Source organism: Nyctibius grandis, chromosome 8 (genome assembly GCF_013368605.1).
Source record: "Nyctibius grandis isolate bNycGra1 chromosome 8, bNycGra1.pri, whole genome shotgun sequence".
Classification (NCBI taxonomy): domain Eukaryota; kingdom Metazoa; phylum Chordata; class Aves; order Nyctibiiformes; family Nyctibiidae; genus Nyctibius; species Nyctibius grandis.
In genome coordinates this window covers 12,070,563-12,095,899 of record NC_090665.1, presented here as the reverse complement: position 1 = coordinate 12,095,899, position 25,337 = coordinate 12,070,563, and the positions used below count along the sequence as shown (strand labels likewise).

Genomic DNA, 25,337 nt, shown 5'->3' with positions numbered 1-25,337 from the left:
AGCTGGCAAATTCTTTGGTCAGAGTGTGCTAAAGGCTGACATTAGGCCACTTAAACTAACCCACATTTTGGCTAAAAAAACTAATTGCCCATGTTCATCTGAAGGCCGTAAGTTGCAGTCCTCAGGATTAGTACTTTGAACTTCTTGGACAGGAGGCACAAAAGGAGCAGAAATCATGGGTGTTGACAGGTGAACAGTCAACATCAAGAACATGGGTAGAGCTCTAGAAGTGCAATTACCCACCTGATATTTGCCTACACACATGTGCATGCATATGGGTGTTAACATCCCACAGCAAACCCCAGACCCAATGTATGTCAGGCAGTTGCCAGGTTGCTTCCTTTTGTCAGGTAGGTTTTTATATTCATTCTTGTAGTCCCCTGATTTACGAGTTCTCATGGTTTTCCCATAACTCAAATCTCTTGGGCTCCTAGCAATCTAAATCTATCCAGTGGCAATCACACAGGTCTGAGAAAAGCTGCACACCTTTGTTGAGGAATCACAGTTTCCTGCAATGCAAGTGAAAAATCAGTGCTGGGGACGAAAGGCATCTGCAGAACAGCTGAGGTAGATATGAGCTGATATGAAACGATCAGCAATAAACTCTCGTCAGCAAAAGCTCAGTGTAGCTGCCTTGCTCACTGTCATCACAATGCTCTGGACCTTGTATATTGAACCTCACACACAGACCTTGTATATATTCATCACTGAGGAGGAGTGAACAGCTGCCTCTTGTGCAGAGCATAAGAGAAGCAGGAAAAAACCTCTCTCCAAGAAAAATAGGATGTGAGATACAGAGAAATGCTTCTGGGAAAAATCAGGAGTAGCGGGCTTGGAAAGAAAATTAGGAAGAAACACATATGTGTAAAAATGGCCCAAATTTTCAATATTATTTCTGCTTTGTATCTGTGAGGATGCATGTTCACAACCAACCCATCCTGACACCTATCTTTGCTCTTTACCTGTACTGCCAACAGTCCTTTCTGACCAGTCCCATATCACTGGTGGTGTCTGTGCACAAACAATCCCAGCCAGTCACATCCCACCGAAAGCTACAGCAAACCTCCCCAGAAATGGATGGGTATCCACTGCAGGGTGTCATTTACTTGAGCTGTTCTGTTACTGCATTCCTCTTCCTGCTTCTTCACAAGAACTCACACATGGATACCTTCTTATATGGGAAGTAAAATCTCTGTTTGCTCAAAAACAATGTCTCACAGAAGAAAGTATCGAAAAATGTTAAGGCTAGTATACACCAGTCCAAGCTCTCCTACACACCAGCAAGTATAAGGTGTCAATTCCCCTAGAGATAACTGTAAAGTCACTGTAACACCAGAATTAGATTCAATGTGTAATTGTTTTAGACAGGCAGGGAGTAACAGAAGAGAAGAGGCTAATTGTGATTTACTCAGTCTCCTAGTTGTTACTTGAGAACCCCAGATGACAAACACTGTGTTAGCCTCTGATCTATACTCCCAGCTGTTATTAAATAAACATAGTTGCTCCAAAGTTAATACAGCTATAGCGGCATCACTCTGGTCCAATATTCATACCGCAGAATGGTAACCTGTACATTACTACTCAAGTGCCTTCATAGGACAGATCAAACTTACTGCTAAAATATTATTCTATACATATTCTGTATATGGGCATCATATATGCGGTGTCGTATCTGCTGTGCCTTTTTTTGATGTTTGCGTGTTTCCATTCCTGGCTTCTTGTCTCATAAACTTGCAACAGCTGGAATTACTGTATAGAGATAGCCTGACTCCAGCTGCAAAACAGTTCCTTTCATAAATGAGTTTGTTTTACAGCCTTCTAAAACCAAATGGGGCATAACATGGCCACCAAATGTCCGATGAGCCATCCCGGATTGAACACCAAAGGAAACTGGTTGAACAATCCTGAATACTGGGCAACAACATTCACCCTCTTCCTCATTTCCCACATTCTTTGCACCTGGTTCACCATAAAACATGGAGACGCTTCAGTAACAGAAAAGCCCAGGATGCTAGTAGTTATGCCTGATCTCACTGGCCTTTCCCCATGCTTGGCAACAAAATAAAATAGGGACTCATGCCATGGCGAGGCACTGTTTATTCCTGCTCTAAGCACCCACTCAGCAGATGAGAGAGTGGGCCACGTTCATTCCAAATCACACCAAAGCCCTTAGATACAGACAAAGTCAGAACGCTGCACTGTTCCTCAAGGCTAGCATGTATATACCTCACCGTCCCAAAGCTAACTCACCCTTAAAACCATATGACTTGGTTAATTAATTTATTGTCCACCTCTGAGGCAACCTTTTTATCCTCTCAGCACAGGTACCTAGCTATCCCTGTCACTGCGTCAAGACACAGACCGGTGGAGGAGAAAGCCATGTGGCTGCTACCCACGTGAGCCCGGCTGAGTTACTTTCTCCCTCAGTGAGTATGGAGAAATGACCATAAAAGCAGGATATTGCTATACGCCCTTCAGAGGCTTTGTTAAGTATTTAGTTAAGATTCATAAGAGGGCTCTGAAAATATAAAACACTACGCGTAAATGGTAAAAATGAACTGTTTTTAATAGCCACAGATTTAAGAGAGGTCTTTTCCTCGTTTCCGTACCAAGGTGCAGAAACATCCTTCATTGCAAATAAATGCCTGCTGTGAGAGGCTCTGCACACGATTTCAATTGCCTTTCACACAGAAAATAGGAATAGTACTTTGCATTTATAGACTTTAAAACTACTTTGCAGACAATCAAGTCTCAAAACCCCCACTGTGATACAGGAGGCAAACATTATACCTGTTTTACGGAGGAAACTAAGAGGGAAAAAGGTTAAACCACCCAGCCTAGAGCCAGAAAGGAGACATTTGAGAAATCAGGCGTGCTAGCAAGGCCTATCTAGACCCACAATTGCTCACTTGCTCCTCTTAGTCAACAGTTAACTCTTCTGCTCCCAAACTTCTATTCAGCAGGGCATACACACTACGTGGCAAGAGTGGCCACAGCATTTATCTGTATTACCAGAATATTTAATCTTCTATAGATACTTTCAGTTGACCACAGAGAGTGCCTGGAATTGCCTGAGGCCACTTACTCCATCTTCTAGCATGTGTAGCAGTAGAAAAGTTGTTGACAACTAAAAGTTAACCAAACATCTATTTTTAGAACCGAAGTCCAACGTTATAGTGTCTGGACTCATAACTACCCATTTCTCTGACATTAAGCTGAGCTACCACATGAGAAAATTGCTAGGATGATAGTATTTCCAGGGCATACTGAGTCACTGTCCAACATCTAAAATGGGAAATAAAATAATTTCTCAGAAACTGTCAGCACAGTGGGAGGCAAAGTTTGCAGGAACCCAGCTTGTGTAGAAAAATTCAGGTTTCTACTCTAAAACAGGTCCCTCGGCACACTCTTTTTTTTTTTAATTTCCTGATGATAGAAAAACAATTAGATCCCATGGTATTAATTTCTTGGTATCACCTCGTATTTAGAATAATTATTAAGCAACACTAGCAAAATGAGAATGGTGATAACCAGGGAGCAGCAGAAGCAGCACTGTGTAGACTCAGAAGCACATATCATTTTTTGCTTTGATATGATCCATCCCAGCGATGTGCTGTGGTCCCTGCCTGGAGGCTCTTTCTGTCCAGCCCCTGGAGAAAGATGCTTATGAACCTCATCCCACCCTACAGCAGGAATTCCCAGCCCAAGTGAGACCACCTTGGCTTGCCTCCTCAACAGCCCGTGGGGAATGCTAATGTGTAAGAGTAGGAAAGTCCCTAGGGCAGTGGTTTTCTGCCTCTTTTAATTTGCATACCATTTTTTTTCTCGCTTGGACATGTAGGCCCCCAAATAATGAATTTAAGCTTCCGACAACAGGCTTTCATAGATCAGCGGGAAGTACAGCTCAGAAGCAATTTGCTGACGCTCGGGATTTATAAGCTGAAAGCCACCGATCTACTGTACAGGTATGGGACAGCCTGTCTTGAGAGAAGCAGCTGTCTATGGTCCCACGGTTAATGATTGACTCCCAAATGGAAGCAGAAGGGTTGATGAGGGTTTACGACTGCATGTCCTTTGTATCCTTTTTAAAAGGAGAAACAGATGTTTCCAACCACCACAAACCTCCATTCTACAAATCTCTTGCTCTGGCTGTTACCTTGGGGCAGTGACTTCCAAAAGCTGAATTAAAAAAACAAACAAATTAATTGTTTTGCTGGAAGGTTCAGAAAAGAGTCTGGGGCGGAGAGTCAGAGGTTGAACCCATTCCCTCACACAGTAGCACGTCTCCTGCCTGCTCAGAAGGCAGAAGACAGCATGGGAAAATCCTGTTCTAACATTGCTTTTTCTGCTGGTAATCAGGGTCTTCAAGACTGCCAGTTCAACTGGAGAACGGCCTTGGAAAGTCTTCTGCTTTGTCAGCGACATGGTCTCAAGAATAAACTCCGTCTCACCTGTCAAAGTACACAGTCTGGATACTTTTGCTAGCATTAATTTAACTTTCTAAACAAACACCAGACCCTGCCAACTTGTGTAATGGAGAAGTTAATTTTATCTGGGGTGTTTGGGTTCCCCTCCCTCTTTTCTCTCCCACTTTAAATTGATGCCATCTTGATTTAAAAAAAAAAAAAAAAGGTGAGGGGGAGCATTTTTGAGTGCTGCCTGCAGATATGCATTTGTAATCTTTTAACTAACAAACAGGAGGAAAAAAAAGTTAATTTTGCCAGCAGCTTGCTGTGATATAAATAAAAATAATAGGTACATTCACAGATTTTGAACTTTTTACAGCCACTGCTGCAAAAAGCAATCTTAATTTATAACCACGGAGTCTTGCAAAACATATAACGAAGACATAATAAAATGGAATGTTTATCCTGTGGCTCCCATTAGACCTCTTCTGTTTGATGGTTGTAACTAATGACTTGTTTTTCCACTTTTGTATTGGAAGCCTTATTATTGGGCTGCACAGAGCATACCTTAGTTGATTTCCCTAGCAATGCCTGCATCTCTTGCTGAAGACTGCAATTAGATGTTTATGAAATAATATTAAAAAGCTGCATAATCTTGTTTGTGGTCAAAAATTTAGAAAAAAAAGCCAGCAACAAACCAGCCCTGTTTGTATAATATTATACTGGGTACAATAGACTAATGTTCACTCCAGTGCATGTGTCCTTTTGACTAACCACTTCTATCTGACAACCTTTTTTTGGCAACAGAACACATTGTACTTTTTGGATAATTGACTGTGGAATATAATGTTGTTTATTCAAAAGCGGGTCACACAGAACAGAGCTTCCAGTTGTCTTTATCCTTTTACCTTTCTTATCTTCATGCTGTTTAAATTTATGCTGAACTTCTTTTAATTACACATATGGTTTTAATGGCTGTGCTGTATTTATTCACCAGAAGGTGACCTGATGGTGAAAGGGTAAAGAAAGGTGGGTGGGAAGCTGAATTCAGATGAAAACTATATCTGGGCATATTTATTGGTGAGCAATCTCACAAAGAAACAAACACAAGCACGTGCATTTCCAACACCCTCTGTTATCTACAGGGCCACGTTTGCCTGCAATACAACTGTGTTGTTTCTTTGTACTTAGAATCTACTAGAAAGACTCATCCACCACTTGCTCAGTGATCTGGAAATTCAACAGCAGCAAAAGCCCCAATTTTAAGCTTAAGCCTTGGGGGACAAGCACTCTCAGGGTGAATGATGTGGGAACACCAGAAGTCATGTGAAAAATCTAGATTATGGGAAATGCAGTTAAGGAAATGGGTTCAGGAGAAAGTTTTAACTTAAGTATTCATGAGGCCATCTGAAAATTGAAGTGTTTCTAAAGCATGTTCTTGGGATGGAGCCTGGAGGAAGAGAGGTCACAAGTAAGTGTTGCTTAACAGGAGGGAGAAAGGACTTTGATGCGGCAAAGGAAACATAGAAGCCTCCTTCTAGCACAAGCTGGAGAAGGAGGTGCAGGGCACCTCTCTGATGCTGATCATCAGACCAGGGGAACACGACAGTCACCTGGGACTTTTAAGTCTGCAAGATACTCATGAAACTGAGTTTTTACAAGAGTAACAAATGTTAGCAGGGGAACTCCTTCATGGGAGATTTTTTCTGTCATCCAACTCAGAAACTGAAAAATAAAACACACCGGCTTCCCGGTGACAGCCTAGAAGGAATCCCGCAGTAGCATATACACAGCAGGAGCTTCCTTGGCCATGTATGAATATTTTTGTTCCTGAAAAAGCCGTGAGTTTTCACTTCAAACACTCTCACCACAACAACAGAAAAGAAAGAGATTCATTTAATGAGTAACCAGCTCTCACAAAGCTGGAGGAAACCCCTGAAAAAAGTGTCCTTCAGGTGTTGGTAAAATAGAGTCTAACTAGGCAGTAACAGGATGAAATTATTAGATAATCTGCTCTATTATAGCTCAGGTGTGGTTCCATTTTACTGATGACTAAAGTAATCCTATTACATCAGTTTAAGTTACTGCCAATTCATTTGAGGAAATTTTGTTTGTTTGTTTAGAAAAATATTTAAATGGAGGGATAAGTGATACTGACAGTAGTAATAATTCATCTGTCTGTGCTGGTGCTAAACCACATGGTGGAAAATCCTTGCTAATGTTAGACTGATCAGCTAACACACAGCAGCTCTGCTCTTCTGATTTGTTTTATGTAGCTGACTTTAGGCAGCACATTTCAATCTTGACTATTTTGAGGATCCATGTAAAACTAAGTCACTGCCCTATTAGTGTGGATAAAGAGGCATATGAGTACTACTCTGCTACAAGCAAGACACAGTTCATCTGATATTTTTTCAAGCAGAGAGGATACACTGCGTCTGGAACAAAGAAGAAAATGTGATTGGAAAGTTTACAGCCTGTAAATTAATTCCCTAGACAAAAAGTTGAGGCACCATATTCATAATATCATGTTATGTAACTCGCTGTGGAGCCAGGCAGCTACTAAGTGAAATAGTATGAGTTATAAAAACAAAATATTGTTGTGAAAACAATTTTACAACTTTATAATTCACTATTATTTTCATTTAAGAACAAAACTGTCGGTATAATTGCAGATTCTGTTTGCCTTGCAGGAGTTCTTTCAGCTTGTGATAGGAAACCTCTTCTTTAAACTTTTTTTTTTTTTCCCAAAGGCTGCTATTTAATTTACTATATTGTGTTTCTTTATAGTTATCCAGAGGTAAATCTTAACAGGAAGCCCATTATGTGGGGGCCTAAGTTAGTTTAGTCCCAGAACATTTATGATCAGTAAATGTAACCATATATTATCAATTATTTCTTACCATTACTCTTGGAGGAAAAAATATTATATCAGCAGCCATTATAGACTACTTTCTACTCTTTATAACTGAATATCTATTTTACATGGCTTGCACTCCTCACTATGCACCATGATCATTTTCTAACTTGGCTGCTCACAGAAGTACTAGGCTCAAGAGTCTAGTTATGGACAGCCATGCCTATCAATGGAGAAATTAATCCTCTTTTAAATTGTGCACAGCTCCCTACACAAAGTGGTGCTTTAGCAACAAACCATTACTATAATATGAGTACATGTGCCATTGAGAACTGGATTAAGACCACAAATAGGTTTCACAGAGGTCAGTGGGAAAATCACAGAAATGTAGGACGATCTACTCCAAATGACATGACGATCTACTCCAAATGACATGACCAAAATATCACATCACCTGAAGTATCCCTATGATGTGAGCAGTTCCTTGTCGTAACACTGGCATTACCATCAGGTCATAAGCCCAAAGAGTTTCACACCAACAGGGCAGCCAGAGCCCTTCTCACCTCAAACAGACAAGCCATCCAATGACACCACGATGCTCCTCATTCTCCCCAGCTCTCCTAAACAATTGGTGCCTAAGCTTGGGCAAGTTTCCCTACCCATTCATGTCCTAGCTTCATTGCAATAAACTTGACAATAACACAGAGGTTATTTGAAAGAAGAACAGCTTCACCATGTGCTCTGGTGCCTTGGCTTTGGAAAAATTATGATGTGGTTGGACTCAAGTGTATTTTAGAAGTGAAGGAAACAGCTTCTCCAGTAATCAGCACCACCATCACAGATAACATCCAGAGTATGCCTGTGAATTAAGTTGCACTCACTTTTAAGGGTGCTGCTTTTTGAACTGAAAGCTGTAAACCAGTAGCAAGGCCAACTGTCCTTGCCTCATTGTGCTACAGACCAGGCTGCTCACTAGAGACCCGAGCTCAGCCAGCTCCAGGGTTCAGGCAAGCACCATTGCTCAAAACCCAGACAGCCTCCCCATCAAATATTCCTTTCCACCCACGGGTAAATACATGCTCACTACATTTTATGGCCTCAGATACAAAATCCGTATCTGTTAGACTGTAACACGATCTGGCAGTATTTGTCAAGGTAGACACTTGGTTCTCAAGAGTTAAACAGCACAGAAACAGAGCCCTTAATTAACTTCAAGTTTGCCCCATGCCTTATCATGTATGGAGGCATTGTCCTCAGCTTACTTTAAGAAGGAGCAAGAAAGAACATCCAGGTATTATGCCAAAAGCCTCTTTCTCAATTATTCCTCTTATATTACTAACCCATTGTGGCTGACTAAAGGCTAAAGCTGCAAAAGTTGCATCCTGAAGCTGTAAATTTAAGTTGGTTTCTCAGTATATGCTGACCTGACTTGCTCCTGTACCTGCAGGCTCCCTGTTATCTTTGACTTCAAGGTAATTGTTTGGCAACTCGTCGTTTCTCTATTTCAGGAAAGCACTCAAATATATGATTCCTAAGAGACCAATTTGATTAATTGCTCTGTCATCAGCTGGTTCCTGCTAGTATATGGAATGCTTAAATAATAAAAATACAATACAAACAACAAACAGTAAAGTTCTGAAGTGAAAATAACACAATTCAAGCCAAGAAATGGGCTCTTTGAAAACTTTAGGGTATAAACCAGACTGTGTTGGATTCCTGCAGTCAGGATAAGCACACCATTCTGAGAACACCTCTTTGCACCTCTTGCTGGCACCTTTTCAAACAAAAACCCTCAAGAGATCCACAAAGATTTTGATGCAGAGATTTATAATACCTTGAAGAGGAAAACATCATTCTCAATGACACAGAGTACCACCAAGTCCGAACTCTGAGCTGCTTATCTCATTGTTAAGACACCACTGCCTTCTTCCTCTCCTCCTCATTTTAACAGAAGCAAGAGCATTTAATTTAATCCACCCAGAAGCAATGACAGAGTCAGCAGCTGATATACAGCTAGTGCTGGTTAGAACTTGGAATTACTGTTTTGTGAAGAATGTCAACATTTTGACATTCATTGCTATTCTCAGGATAGAAAGGAACTGCATATTCATCTGGAAATTTTGAAATGTCACACTGAAATCACAAATTCAACTCTGAATTTCAGAATTACACCTCTTATTTCATTTTAAATTGGCTTTGTGTCTTTTTTAATTCATTAAATGCCAAAGTAGAATATTTTAAATAAGCCTTTTTCATTTTACTTGGTTTTGCTTTATTTTAGTGTTTTAAAACTATGGGAAGCCACTGTCTCACACGGACTGAAAACCACTTCAACCATCATTTTACACCATCTCTGAATCCCATCCAGTAGAAATTTTCAATACGTGACTTTTGGGAAGAGAACGCTTGGGTGGAATAAGAAATTTTGGGGGAGAAGACACTCGGGGAGGCAGGCAGTGTACAGCAAGCTGCCTGCCTTTCTCCACCAGCAAAAAGCAACACTAAGAAAGAATATATCCCTGTGACAGCAGGAGGGAACCTGGCAGATTGCATTTATTCATCTGCAGAGAACAAAAAATTCCGAGTCACTAGATTAACAGCAAACAGCAAGCGCATTAGTCTCAGTTCAAATGCAGGTGCCGGAGGTATCTACTTTACGTGAGTGATGGCAGACTGTAAAAATTATTAAACCAGTACAAGAGAAGTGCATCAGTCATAGCAAAGAACACTGGTGAGCACATGTTTCTGAGGCAAAGATGAAACTTCCAAGCGAGTATCTCCATCACAGGTATTAAATCAGTGGAAAAACTGACAAAAGCTGTGTAAAATGAGAAAACAGCGAGCCACCACAGTCCCTTTTTGGGCACTGCAAGTTTCATGAGACGGTGCTGATGCTGGTTGCAGCAGGCAGCAAAGAAACACCACCTCCAGCAGTGCGGAAACGATGCGGTGGTTGAGGTCTGCTAATCACGAGCGGCCACCACCACCTAAACCATGCCAAAAGCATAAGCTGCCTCGTTAATTTTACCTCCTGATTTCTAACTGTTTCCCCACTTAATTTCCACAGTGCTTACCTAGAACGGTGCACAACATTGAAGGGCTACCTGAAAGGGAGGTCACGCTCCATATGCACCGATGCCTGTATATATGTCAATGGGGACAACAGGACTCGTGGCTGGTGTGGGCTAAGCACATTAGAGAACTCGTACACTTGTGCCATTTTAGCGAGAAGACACAGCTACAAAGGGACACTGCTCCCTTACTCCTTCCAGCAAATCTGCAGCAAAGGAGAATGGATTTGGTTGCTATACTAAATCAGAGCTACAAGACACTTTTGTCCTCCCCAAATCGGCAGATCACTCTCAAGAGATCAATGTTTTTGTTAAGATCTCCACCATTCTGGACCAAAACCACAAGTTGTCTCAAGTGATTTCAGTGGTATCCAGTCTGGATGATGAAAATGTGCAGGTCCCTTTGGTAGCGAATGTGGGTCCCCAGGCCTGTGAGTAGATTCAGAAAGAGGAAGGAAAACACCAGGGATCCGAGATCTAGGAAGAACAGACCTCCCATGTGTCTACAGTGGCCACCCCTCAAATGCACCAGGAGCTACATTTGATCCCTAAAAGGTCCACAAAGCCACTTGGGAGACATGCAATAGCATCTTGAAAACACTCAAACATTACCAAAAACAGCGAAAGGACCTAGACCTATTTGGAGATACGACAGCTCAACAAGGGTATTTGGTGCCTTTAACTAGTCCAGCACAGAAACATTTGATATAGCTGAGCTGGTCAGTGGTGGGAGTTTCGTCAACTCTCTTTTGGCCACAGGGCAAACTTGCAGGAATTCTCCATGTCAGAAAACGGCTTTGCCATTTTTTTTTTTTTTTCTACTGTGGACATCTTGGTGCCAGAAATCAGTGTACCTAATGAGTCACTCTGGTCTTTTGCTCTCTGGCCTTTGGGAAGGGAGAAGTTAAGAGAAAGGCCTCAGATTTTGACTTGGTCTGAGCAGGCATAGCACCACTGTCAAAAAGTATGAGAGTAGCTGATCGTGTCACATGTTTCTGTGATGGTCTCATGACAACTCTGGTGCTGCTCCTACAGAAATCCCCACCACCTACCACCCAGAGGAGAAAGCTCCTGAGGTTTTTGGCCAGGAATGCCCTTGAAGCACACATGAAAGGTTTAAATGAGGACATGCACTCCACCAGTTAATTTCCTAACTGGGACTTGGGCATTAACACTAGACGGGGTGCTACAAAGACTAAAATGCACGGAGGTTTCACATGCATGACTCTCACTTCCATAACTGGCCCAAGGGACAGAATGCAACACAGCGTTGTTTGTGAGTAAAACTCATTGTTCTCAGTGGGCTTTAAGAACCCATACAGATTATTTGCTGTTCCCATACCGATCCAGATTTATTTTGGATCAGCAGCGACTTCAACACGATTAGTACGCAGCAAAAAAACACAGAGCCACAGTACCATGAACCTCTTCCTAGCCAGAATGCAAAATATACACATCCTTTTTTTTTTTTACTCTTTAAAAACTGTAAACAAATTTAATGAAAAATTTTACCTCTCAGAGTGATGGATCATGGTATGTATTAGAATTAATGACCATGAACTTCTAATCTGAGATGGATTTGTTACAACATCCTTAATATTTTGCACACAAAGTGTGTTCAAAATCAAGAATGCACTTTTTTTAATACATTTAAAAATTGTTTTATATTTTAAGATCATTCCCTTGCAAGAAGAAAAATTCCTAAAGGTCTTCTTGCATTTTAAATGTATTAATGGCTGCTTCCTACCCTGGCTTCTCAAATCAATTTCCTTAACTGAAAGGCCTCAAATCAACCTTGAAAAGGCAAAATACAACAAAACGCAGAAGTCAGTTGTGTGTAGGAAAATACGCTAAAATTCACATTGTAGCCAACAAGTCAAATTACAGTAACAATTCTCCCTATCAGATATCTGGCTCTAACATAGCCTGCCTTTTTTTCCCTTCAAATAAAATCATTCCAAAAGTTGATTTCACGAATGAGTTAGTCTGCAAAGGAAGAGAACAGTCTGCGGTAAAACTGGACACCACTGCTTCATTGGCAAAGCATCGTGGTTTATTACTGAGCATTTCCTGTTAGACTGTAAGATCACCGTCAGTTCTTCACCAGTTAAACTATATATGTTACAAAGCAGCAATCAAGCAGAGTCTGCCACCAATATGTTACAGCAGAGTTGTAAGTTCAAAAGTGAAATAGGTAATAACGCAGATATTTAGCGGGCTGGAAGGGAATGGAAGTTCTGGAGTGATTTATCACCAAGCAGATAATAGTCTGTTTTGCAGAAGAATTGAAATTATTTTTATAGATATATATATATATATGAAGTATTTCTGCATTTGTATTTGCAAGTGCCACGTGCACACACACAAACATGTATCTCTAAATATATATATATACGCATACATGAAACCCCAAACTTGAGCTAAGTTAAATTGTCCCTCCAGCTTTGTAATGCAAATGAGACTAACAGGCTTGTGCTGTTTGTGGTTCGAGATGATTTGCGTTTCCATAGAGATGCTGACTGAACTAAAGTTTTTAAAATTTTATATATATAAGCCTACTTGTATCTATAAAAGTCTAAATACGGATATGCCGTACCTCAGCATTTCCTCAGTGACTCCACTGGAATCACCACAATTTACACCAGTTAAGCCTATGTGCAAATTTTGTGTCTTTCACTACTTTCTATATCAAGTACCTGCAGAGCTGAGTGTTTCTTACTTCTCTCCCCACTCCTAGCTTCTTGGTAAGGAAGGGGAAGAAAAGAGGAAAAGCAGTTTCTTAGCTTCTAGTAAAAAATATTTCAAGGTCTTTTGTAATTTATCACCCTCTCTAAACTGCCTGGAGAAACACCTTTGCCTTCAAAAGTTCCCACTGTCAGGAAATCTGTAATTCAGGGAAAACAAGTCTGTGTGCTGCTAGTGAAGGAAATGCCAAAAGGACAGACTCTGTTATGTGTCAGAAGCTTTGTCCCCTTTCCCTGTGAGCACCCACAAGCTGAAGAGCAGGGATGTGCTGAGACAAGACAGGGTGGGACTGGGCAGCGATGGCTTCACTGCCTCCTCGCCTGGGCCTGCCCGCCCTCACCCTTCTGTGGAGCCTAAGCTCATCATACAGTACGAGGACGCCACAAAGCTAAACTGCCTGTGTACCCCCCAGAGCCACATTAAATACAGCCACTAGCAGAAGCAACAAAAGCCAGCGAGGGTCACAGTTTGGGCAGAGAAACCAGCCAGACCAGTTTAACTTCCTATTTCAAACTGTATTCGCTTTACAAGGTCCAGGCACCAGTTCAAGTGGATGAAGGCCATCCAGCATACCACCACCTGAGAGGAAAATCAGAGCTGAGCTCTGTGGGAACTCATTTCCATGTGGTTTCAGCAGTAAGTGATTTTTGAACAGCGACACACCAGAGGTCAACCTCTGCAGTCGCTCTGAACCACAATCAAACCCAGCCTTTTGTGTACCTCCTGTCTGCCTGAGATGAGGAAGGATCTGTCCAGTGAACCAGAGGTGTCCACCAGCACATGGAGGAGAAGCTCACACCCAACCCCTTGTTTGATCTTGGGAGGGCCCAGAAGAGAAGACCCCAGTGCAGTAACACCGTACAGAAGTACAGCCAGCGAGCTCCTTGGGTAACACCATGTCAGAGGGATGAAACCTGCCTCCTGCCCGCAGCGTGACACCGCACCTCCGCACGTAACACCGTTTCACACTTTGAGGCTGATGGCATTTCTAAGGCCCCACAAAAGCCTCTTTTCAAAGCAGACGAGAGTTCCCTATTTCCAGATTTAAGAAGCCATACAGAGGGAGACCTACCCCAAGCCCTGACAGGCACCACTTAATCCCCTGCACTGCTTTTCAGGGAGGGTCCCAGGGCACGTTCAGCCATGTGGCTCTCCATTCCCCCAGGGAGGCCGGCGAGCGCCCGTGTCTCCTACCTTTTGCTGCAGTGCAGGTGGCTGCGGGGCCAGCACCGGGTCAGTGATGTAGGTCTTCTTCGTGCCGGGTGGCTGGTAGAGCCCAGGAGGAGCCTGGCCCACGGTGTTACTAGCAGGATACGCTGGCTCGGCCTTCCAGGAGCTTTGTGGCACGTAGGGCGCTTCAGAGCCGTTCCTCCCCCCGTAGCCCCCATAGTAGGGGTCCTGGTAGCGGCCCTGCGGAGGTGCATAGCCGTAGGTGGGCTCCGAGGGCCGTGCGGGCGGCGGGGCATAGCCATAGTCGGGCCCATGGGGCTGGGGAGGGCCATATTGCGGGGCACCGGGTGGGCGGGCTGCCGGGGGAGCGTAGGGCTGGCCGGGCCCCAGGCTGCCATAGTGCACAGGCGGCTGGTAGTGCGGGCTGGGCTGCGCCGTCCTCACCTGGACGTTGAAGGCCGGGCGGCTGGGGGTGGAGGCCGTGGCATAGGAGGCCGGCACTGGCTGCGGCTTCAGGGTGCCGACAGGAGTGACTGGGATGGGTGCCGGCTGCCCTGGGCCCTTGGCAGTGGACTTCTTGGTGGCGGTGAGGGGAGGCTGGTTGGGGATGATCATCCGCTTGTGGCCAGTGACAGGGGTGGACACGGACGGGGTGGTGGCGGCGGAGCTGCTCGAGGTCCCGGAGCCCTAGGGAGCAAGGAGAGAGCCGCAGCGTCAGCAGGAGGGGCCACTCGGGTGTCAGGTGGAGCAGCCAGGGGTTAGGTGGAAATGGGGTTTTACAGCAACATCTGTGCAGCAACTCAGACTGCTTAGGAAAGCAGGAATGTACCTGAGACTGCACGTTATAAAATGGTAATAGCAACCTTTCCCTGCTCTGACAGAACAGGGACGGTGCCACGGCCGCCGAGCAGAACTGCCCGCACAGCATTTTGTCCTCTCTTGGAGTTTTCTCCTCTGCCCTCCAAACAAACTAAAAAGCGGTGAAGGCAAGAAAAAGGGAGACTAGCTGAAGAATGGTTAGGGGAAAACCCATGCATTCCTATGAAAATGAGAGTGTTTTGAAAAAGAAAGAAAATGAGAATCCAGTCTCTATGGAGAGATGAAATTCCTTATGTCCCAGAACAATTGTAGGGTACTTGCACCCAGATACGGGAGCTCCTTTAACAACACAGGATGGCCCAAAAGCAGCTCCCAAGCCGTAAGATTAACTTAGATCAAAGCAAAATACGGAGGTGTCCTGTCCCTGGATCTGCTCCTAAGCGCTGCTGGTTGAAAGCCTGGAGTGACCCAGAGAAGGCAAATGTTACACATGGCTCATTAAAGGGGCAGAAAGCAGGCCAGGATTCCTGAGAAGCTTCAGAAGTCAGCTCCCACCACGGCAGCCATGTAACCCTGCACTGGCTCCCCGGGCACAGCAGCACTCAGGCATCCAGGGAAGAGGTTCACAGAGCAAGTGCCGCCGCTTCCTGCGATTTGGCCACCAAGTGAAGATTTAGTGCAGTGACACTGTCCTAATAGGCATCGTATATCCTTCATGTCTAATGTACTTGTTTGTCTGGCTTATGTCTTATTTAAATCCTACATCCAAAAACACCATTGTGAAAGGACATCTTTGTTAAAGAGCTAACAATGTGAAACAGTTTCTGAAGAACACTAGATCACCCTTAAGTCTTTTCACTAAATCGAGGAAGAGCAAACTTGAATTTCTGGAGTTCAGGATTAGGTAAAATTTCTTGCCTCTCTATTTTCTTTTATTCTGAAAGAGTACCTGAGTTCCATGCCTTCCTATACAGAGATGCATTAAAGTGAAGACATGCAGTTTGACAGTATTTCTTTGCTGTTGCACTTAACACCATAGTTATATGAGGTTATATCTCATCCAAACTCCCTGCACACTGGGCTTGATCTCACCCGTGACCCTCTTGATAACCTACAAGTTCACAGCAGCCCAAAGACAGACCAGCTCAGCCCTCACAGATGGTTGTGTTCATGCTAAGGCACGTGCCAAACTTCCCTTAATGATCGATCTTGTATTCATCCCCAGGTGTTCCTGCTGTACAAAGGCAGCCTGACCTCTACCTAGTGCCCCATGACGCTCTTACTGGAACCACAGGCTAGGGGAGAGAGTGGTGGGGGCTCACTGGGACACCCCCCACACAAGCTCTACCCGGGCCAGAGAAATCCTCTGCCTGGTCACCAGGTGGCGGCAATAAATTGCTGCCAAACCAACCCAGGCCAGTGGCTGGAGGGGAACTTCAACCACACATTGCCCTGGGCCTCCAAGGGTAACCAAACTCACCAAACGTTTTGGCAACCACCACGTATGAAGAAAAGGGAGATACGAGCAAGCCACTCAACTTCTAGTCCACAGACCACAAGCAAGTCTAACCAAGGAATAGGAAGCTCTACTACCCAACTGGTACTCTTCCCTGGTGACGTGCAAATATATTTTACTCCTGCAATCACACCTTCAGGGCAAACCTCCCATGAGAGTAAACCTCCCACGAGGAATCACTATAAATGAGCAAAACACCAGGCAAGTAAGAGCATCAGATCTCTTTGAGAGATGTAAAGGTGTGTATGCAGAGGTGGGGAATAATAAAGCAGCAAATTTCTACTCGAGAAAAAACATCCCAACATATTCAAACCCTGACCTTGCCAACAGATCCATGACAAGGCAGTACACAGACAGACTGAAGAGATTTTGAAACAGAGCAGGAAGAGCTGAAGCATGTCTCAGTTGAACTGCAAGGGCAGGGACAGGTTAGGGGTCTGTAGCCCTCCATTAATATTGCCTGATTCTTCTATTTCTGAAACACCTGATGAGGAGCAAGCATTCCTCCATCCCTGCTTCAGAGCACAACTGCACCAGTGCTCATTGCTAGCAAGAAAATTTGCTTTCTGTTGGAATTATTCTCCCATGTCAGCTTGGCATTTATGCCTGGGAGTGCCAGAAACTTTCCCATTTTCTCACCTATTTCATTCTTGTAAATGACAGTAGTTTGTCCACTTACTGTAATGGGATGAAAGGTCCACAACGCAGCACTCTGTAATTACCACCAGAAAAGCTTTTTTTCTTTTTTTTCCATGTGAAGAGGGAGAAGGTAGATAATGTTTTAAAGACAATGGCCTATTCGGGGGAGGGAGAAGCCCAAACCAAAACAACATAAATGAGCCCTATTCATCACATCTTATGTTTCTGAATGCAGACTCTGGAAGCAAGGGATGACAGACCACTAGGTAAAGCTCTTGCGATGGAAGTCTATTCCATCCCAAGAACCAGGGGACTTTAATCTTACATATAAACATCCACATAACACTTCACGTTAATGTGTTGATGCCAGTCTCCTGCCTGGACTGGAATACACCTTAAGAGCGAATAATAACCCCTTCCTCCAAAAAACCCTTCACTACCTATTGACTGGCACTCCGAAAGGCTCTGAGCAGCTCCCACATTTGACGCTGCAAAGAGGATGTCTCCCCTCCTGCACCAGAGCCCAGAGAAGCTGGGGGTGCCTGGGCCCCAGAGAACTCAGCTCTGCCATCAACTTCAGGTGCAAAGGCTCGAGCTAACAGTACCGGCTGCATTGTGGCATTCAACCACAGGTTGCTTTGAGGAGGAGGAAGTTTGCATCAGTAGGAGTCCCCAGAGGCGCCCTGCGTGACTCATTCTGAATTCCTCTGAGGGTGCTGGGCAAGTGTGTGATGAAAGCTGGGCTTTAGGAGGAGGCAGAGGGTGTAAGGCTAGTTAATGTGGTGTAGTAGAGAAATGGGACAGGTTAGAGGGTATTTAACACTTCTGGAGCACTGATGATTTAGGGGGACCCAAAGAGGAACATTGGCTGTAGCTCCTGAGCAAGGGCACAGGTGAGGTATCACCACAAATCCTCTGCCCTTTTGCCTGGGATAGAGAAGGGTGGCCACAGTCCAGTCTTCTGTATGTCCAGCCAAGCACTCAAATATCACACCAGGCTTAAACCTCTAGATTATTAATGGATTAAGAAAAGACTTTATAGAACACACATGAACTATGGACAAGATTCCTGCTGTGAGGACAGGCATGTGCAGAAGGATGAGAAAAGGGTACTCGGACACCACAGGGGAGAGTGATTTCAACCAATGCCTGGAAGGCACTAGGAGGATAGGAGGGATGGATGAGGCTGTAAAGATGCCAGGTAGATGGAGAGGGAATAATGAACAGAAAGCTGGAAAAGGCTGCTTATATCACTGGGTACAGTCCCAGCAAAACAGATGATTGTCACAAATGTTTCGTCCAAATGAGTCCACAGAACTTCTACCAGTGCAAGGAAGTAGACTCGTCCAAAAGCACATCGAAGTGACAGCCCAGAAGCATGAAAACAAGTAGAAATAGGAGAAAGAAAAAGGAGAAAGACAAAGACAAAAAGTGGATTCATAGGAGTGCAGGCACCCCTTCCTCCAGCAGCTCCTGGACAGCTCATTTCAAAACCATATTGCATTTGCAGAGTGCTAGTCGCAGCCAAACATGCTCTCTGACATCCTCTAAGGTCTGCTTTCAGAGGAAGACAGGCTTTCCTCTGCTCGCCATGCACTAGATGAAACTGTCTGACACACTTCACAAGTGCAAATTAGAACCACGCTACTTACCATCAACCCCTTCTTGCAAATTCATATTTGCAAAGAGAGAGTAAACTAGAACCCCAGGTGCTGATACGCAGAGTTGTTAAGAGAACTAGAGTAGGAAGGAGTTAAATTCAGAACCTCATCTACCACAAGCATTATAATACAAAATCTTTTTTTTTTTTTAATGGGGAAAGCACAAGAGCCTTGTTTAAACACAGATGGAAGTACCTAAATGTACTGCCTCTTCTACAAATGAATTATCCGGCAGTTCAAATAAAGGTGAACTAACACTGACAAAATCAAGTAAAACTCAATCAAAGTGGGAGGAAAAAACCCCCAAAACACTTCTCCAAAAAGAAGTTATTGTGTGTAAGCATGAGGGGAATCATTTTGCTTGGTAACTCCTGCACTGTCTTCTTAAATACAGTGAAAGTTTATAAACATTTGCAGGAGTTTCTTGTACCAACCATCACATGAGAAGTCTATGGTGTTGTGATAAACCCGTGCTGTCCTAGGGGTCTGACTGTCAAAGTTGACTAGCTGGATTCAAAGTTACCCTAATGGGGAAGCCCAAAATCCTGAGTATCTGTGTGATTCTTCATTCTGTAGAAATTATTTACACAGATATTAAGTTAAATTCAATGTATACCTATAACTAAAAAGTCACCACATAGGTTCTAGGATGAAACCTGTTGTTCTACAGAAATTAGCCCTATATACAGCAGGAGCATGATTCTATATGATCAGCTGGAACCCTTACGAAAAGGACTTCATTCTCCTTTTATTTTGTGCATTTGTAGAGTATTTTCTATAGAATCCCTTCAGTGATTCAGTTTCACAGACTGGATCAAAAATGCTAACACAAAGTTTATCACATTCTATTCAACTCTCCAGGCATTCTTCATAAAGGTACAGCTGAATAGCTTTAGCCTTTAGCTGTCAATTATCACATATAAAGGTACATTACGCCAGTTCAGTCGTTTTCAACCCTTATGCTCGGCAGCCCCCAAATTTTTTTCAGGAGAGACAAGCTCCTTTAAATCTACTGACAATAAACATGGGTTTTAAGTTACCTTTCACTGAATTTTTCTTAGTTACCTTAGGAGTGATCCACAGATCCCCAGGGTTTGCAGAGCACAGGTTGAGAACCACAGCTCTAGCTTGGGCTGCCTTTTTCGAACATTTCAGTCACTATTTACTCCAGGATAGCAATGAAACAACTCTTCTTCCTCGAAAGGCAGCAACTTGGCAACTACTGTCGGGCCGAACCCAGGATGCAGCGTCCCCGAGGCTGCCAGCTCACAGTGCCGGTGCAGCATCTCTCTTCCTAACTCAGCCACTCTTCTGCACGGTCCACCAGCCCAAGCTGGACTGAAACACAGGGCCAGCTCAGGCATGTGCCAGCAGAAATCTTTTCAGTATCGCTCAGTGGTGGTGGTGGTTGTAGGCCTGGGTGGGAAAGGCAGCAAAGGGTGGAAAATTAACTCGGCTTCTCCTGACACCATGGATTGGCATTCACCTCAGCTAGCTGGAGGTGCTTAAAGCTCTCTCTGCGAAATGCGTCTCCATGGGGTCATTTATCCCATTCTAATATTGAAGCCTAAAACAGGGGAGATGAATCATCCACTGGGGGAATCTACTTCACTCCACTGACTGTAAAAAAGCATAAAAACAGCCAAGACAAGTCACTGAATATTTAGACAGCACAAGTTAGTGGAGACAAATTCCACAATAAGCAGGTAATTTTGACATGACTGTAAGAAGCACAGATACCTTTTCCCTGCATTAAGTGCACTGCCACTCACGCTCAGCTACTGTCACGCACCAAGGGGATTTCTGAGTGCCAGCAGCGCAGATGATCAGCCAGGACCCTGATACGCTGTGCATCCAACGCAAGACCGAGAGGCTGGGCTATAAAGGCATTTCCAGTGTATGAAGGAGGGTGACGTGGGTGGGCCACCCTTTCCCACCTCCATGCTGAACAGGGGCTCCCACTGGAACTGGAGCTGCTGCCTTGCCAGAAACAGTGGCTGGGCTGAGTCTCCCTCCTGCCTGAGGCAGCAAATCCCAGCTCCCCCTCAATTTGGGAAGAAAAACCCCAGAGAAAAATCAAATATTCTGCTTTGAAACCTGGGCCTTTAGGTACCTGAAAATGTGGACAGGCATTTTACGGGGTTTCCTGATGTGCAGACACATATAACTCCTGCTGACTTCAAATTCTGTATTTGAACAAGCTGCCTTGCTAGTGATAACGTACGGCCAGGTTCCCCTGAACATATCCTCTTTTTCTGTCTGAAATAACATCTGGGTGAAAAAGAGAAATCTGGCCTTTCATTTGGGACTTGCAGATGCCTGGAGTCCTGGTACAGCTCCAGCTGGGTTGCTGAATGTCCAGAGATCCTGGATAGATGCACTGCCCCCATTCAGCATGCCTGATGCATTTTCAATATACAAGATTTTCTAGCCTTCTTTATAATGTCCAAATAGTAGGCCAAGCACATCAGTCCCCTTTGCACTGCTGCTATTTGGTGCACACAGCTCAGTTGCTAACACAGATTTCTTTAGGTGTCAAAATGCCCTTAGAACCCAGTCCAAAATTTTGAAGTCTGGTCCAAAAACCTTAAAACCCTCAGCCAAAACACATTTATAATCAGATGAAGCTTTTCTTTACAGTTTCATCATTCTCTCATTCTCATTTACAGTTGACAAGCGAGTGTCACAGAGACATGTGCTGTGCATGGATCAGCAGCCACACTCATACTTCCCAGATGTGTTCATATGGGATTCAGCTTGTTGGCTTGATCATGAGAAGATATCAAGGTATTCGAATGGATTGCTCCTAGGCATTATACCAAAAGAAGAAGAGTAGAAATCTAATAAAGTGTTCATCTCTGGTTCTCAAATGAAGTGAATACCTTACAGATGCCATGAAGTGTTACAAGAATACAACTGCTTCTGAGCTTTGATCTGTTTTTCAGCTGCTACCACAAGTGGAAAAGGAGTCAACATAGTTGTTAATGTTTCTGTTCACAACCTCTTTTGTACTCCTTGTAATGGCCCAGCTTGAACACAAGGAAGAAGAGGGTGCACAAAAGGTGATAACAAGTTGCCCTCCAATATTTCATCATGGAAAACAGCCTTTCACAACTGATGCATGCAGTTATAGACACACACCTTGGTTCAGCTTTCAGTGCGGGTGTCAAGTGTTTCAGGCAATCTGGGTTTCCACTTTCCAACACTCCATTAATTCCAAAGAGCCTGAACACATTTGAGAATTTTGGTCTCCAAAACACAACAGTGTTAGGCCAGGGAAGAATTTTGCTTTTCCTTCTCGGTTTCATATTTAATTTTTTATTTGTTTACCCTAATACTATCACTATGATGACTATTACGAGCTTTTTTATTCATTTTTCCCTTTCTGATGAGTGATCATCTGGTATTTATGAGAAGGACTATGTGAGAGACCAGTTTTAAAAGATGTGCAAACAATTGACCTAAATACTTCTACCTCTGGTGGACAGTCAAGGGCCATAATTTTAGCTTAATTCATTGAAAGAGCTAGTTACGATTAAAATTCTCCTATTTAAGCAATTCCACTTGATCAGTTCAAATGCAGTAGCAACTTCATCTATAAGAACATCGGATATCAGCACAAGAAATATCTTTGTCAAAAAGCTACAGAAGATGCCAGTCATGAGAAGTTAAATGTTTTCTGAATTCGTCTTGGGATATTTCTGTAATTTCCCACTCTCATCACTAAAATGACAAATTTGAGCCCATCTGGATCTCAGGAACATGCAACGGCAGCCCCCTGCACTGGCTGAATCAGTGGCACATCGACTCGGCAATAAATTACATAAGGAGCTGTGTACCACAGCCCTTTGGTTACATCAAAACGCAGAACTACTCAACACAATCCTGGAACAGAAGACCACAAAAAGGGTAGAGCGGTACTATGTGAAGACAAGTCACTATGTGCATGGAGCAGTGAAACTGAGCTCCTTAAGGAGCACCTTCTCTAAGGCTTAGCAACACAGGAATGTCCAAAGCATTTCCATTCCGCAAACTGCGCCCTTCTGACGGGCTGAATAAGTCTCCTTCCTTAATTTAGGCAAAATGTTGCTCTGCCTGACAATGGGGAAGCCCCCATCCCCCTATAAATAAGAACTTTGGGTAAGCAAAGTATTTTTGTGACTTTTGCTATTACTAAGCTAGTGAAGCTTAAAGTATCATAATTACACTGTCCACACACTTAAAAACGTTTTTTTTCTTCCTTTTATAACTTGTTATTTGTAATGGAAAAGAAGCTCATGTGCATGATAAATATGAGCAGGTTGGAGGGTTATACCGATTATGCCGCTGTCCATAGATGTGTATAATGATGACAAAAAATGTATTAAAAAGATATAATGGAAGATGCGTGAGTGGAGGGAAGGGGTGTGCACCTGTGATTGACAGGACAAAATACACGTACTCATGAAGTCTCTGGACAAGTCTTCTACAACTTATATGGAAAAGTTATAATTTTCTATCACGTTTTGAACGACGGATTTAAAGAACAGTCCAAAAACTCTATAAAAGCTTCTCATTTCCTACTAAATTGCAAAGGAATTTTAGAGTGTTTATAGAGTACGCAAGTTTTCTTCCTAGAAACATTCTAGAGAACATTCAAAGAGTGTGCATATGCACACATAAAATAATATGAAATACATATGCACTCAGACACTACTTGGTTTACTTTGTGTTACTTGTTATTTGTTTACGATTCCATTTATTTGCCGCATTGCTTGCATTTATAACCTATTTATCTTTTCAAATTCCAAAACCCTATTAAACCAGATTTAAAAAATTATCCTACCACAGGGCATAAACATTTTCAAATGTTAGTATTGTCTCTATTTCCTGTGAAAAACATGTGTTTTTATTCTCTTCCCCACATTTTAAAGCCTGTGCAAATAGTAGTACAGAAGAGCAGAAGCATCAGCGAACAATTCCGTGTTCATACAACATCTGCTTTCCTATGGTTCACTTGAGGTCCAGAACCCACCATCATCTGCCAATGTTTTTAGAGGGCTACAAAATGGTTCAAGTTCGTAACTTGAGTGGTTAGCAGCAGAGAAAAACTATACAGCTTCACCAAAAAAATAACAGCTCAACTGAAAAAAACCAATAAAGTCAGGCAGATGTGACAGAGAGGTTATTTTCCTATTAGATTCAACATACACCTTTCCAAAAGGCTGATGAGCTCCAACAAGAGGTCAGATTTAACTGTTTTCCCAGATGGCTCCTTCTGGGAAGTGGAGTTGAACGTTCCCTCATTTATCCGTCTGCCTGGGTTATCACCATTGCCCAAAATACCTTCGTCTTTCCACAATATTGTAGACTCCAAGCATGATGTTGAGAAATCTATCTGATTGGAAAGGTTTTCTCTCACCTCTGGTGGCTTTTTAAATTATTCTATAAGTATATAAATACATACACCAAGATACATAGAATTTATCCACTGCAACGTGTCTAGTCAAAACACCAGGGCAGTACTGTAACAAGTCAGGAAAGCGAAAGACAGAGCATTAATTTATAGCATGAGAAAAAATGCCATCTGTACCACAGAAATACTCCAGTATAAAACCATACAGAAAGTTAGAATATTTTTGAACTGAAGTATTAACTCAGAATAATCACTGTTCCCTCACTATTTTCCTCTCTCCATAGAGAACATATAATTACATTAAATGTATGGTTAATAAAGTGTTTACTCAAAAGACACATTGATAAAAATTCAGAATCATAACAGTATCACTCTAAAAAGCCTGTGTAAAGCAATATCAAATCCATTGCCTCAGCAGGCTTGGTTCTGTTGCAAATGGCATTATAAATTAATCCTGTTTTCCTAAATATGTCTTGAGGAAACAAAACCACAAATAGCCATTGTAAGTTTTAATATTAAAAAAACCCCAAAAAAACAAAGAACAAGAAAATCTTCTTTTCATTCTTAACCAGAATGCAAGAGCTGTGTTTCTAACGACTGATATTGCTGAATAGGTTATATACTTAGTCCAAAAACGTCAACTTTTTTTTGATGCAGCTTAGTCCTACATACTAGCTTAATACCAGGCTTTCTCCTATGCCACACTCCTCTCAGCTCAGCCGTTCCATGGAAAAAAAAAAAAAAAAAAAAAGGTTGCTAAACTTCATCAACAATGACATAATGAGCCCGATTAAGTTATGATTTATAATTTTTCTTGCTTACGCTGTTCTTAGACCAAAATAACATCCCAAGACATTTGTTCCATGGTTGCTGATTGGGTTAAGGTTATCACAGTCACAGCTGAGAACCAGAATATTCTTCAATACCTCTTGCTGCCTGAGTTACATTTTTTTTTCAAAAGTGCTTTATATCAAGCCAGATTCTGATCTCAGTGACACTGGTGCCAGCTTAAGCACATCTGTTGACTCCAGCACATTTACTCCAAATACTCTGGATGT

The 25,337-nt window shown here is 42.9% G+C and overlaps 1 protein-coding gene across 3 annotated transcripts in view; it reads right to left on the bottom strand.

The window, feature by feature from the left end:
* Positions 1–25,337, bottom strand: part of LPP (LIM domain containing preferred translocation partner in lipoma) — a 274,492-nt gene that overhangs the window by 113,901 nt on the left and 135,254 nt on the right. For 2 of the 3 annotated variants that reach the window (XM_068405788.1, XM_068405789.1), the window contains exon 6: positions 14,274–14,936. In XM_068405788.1, the coding sequence (XP_068261889.1) occupies positions 14,274–14,936 (663 nt within the window). Of the gene's footprint in view, positions 1–14,273; positions 14,937–19,949; positions 19,969–25,337 lie in introns of those variants that run through there. The other variant, XM_068405790.1, reaches the window with a different exon arrangement.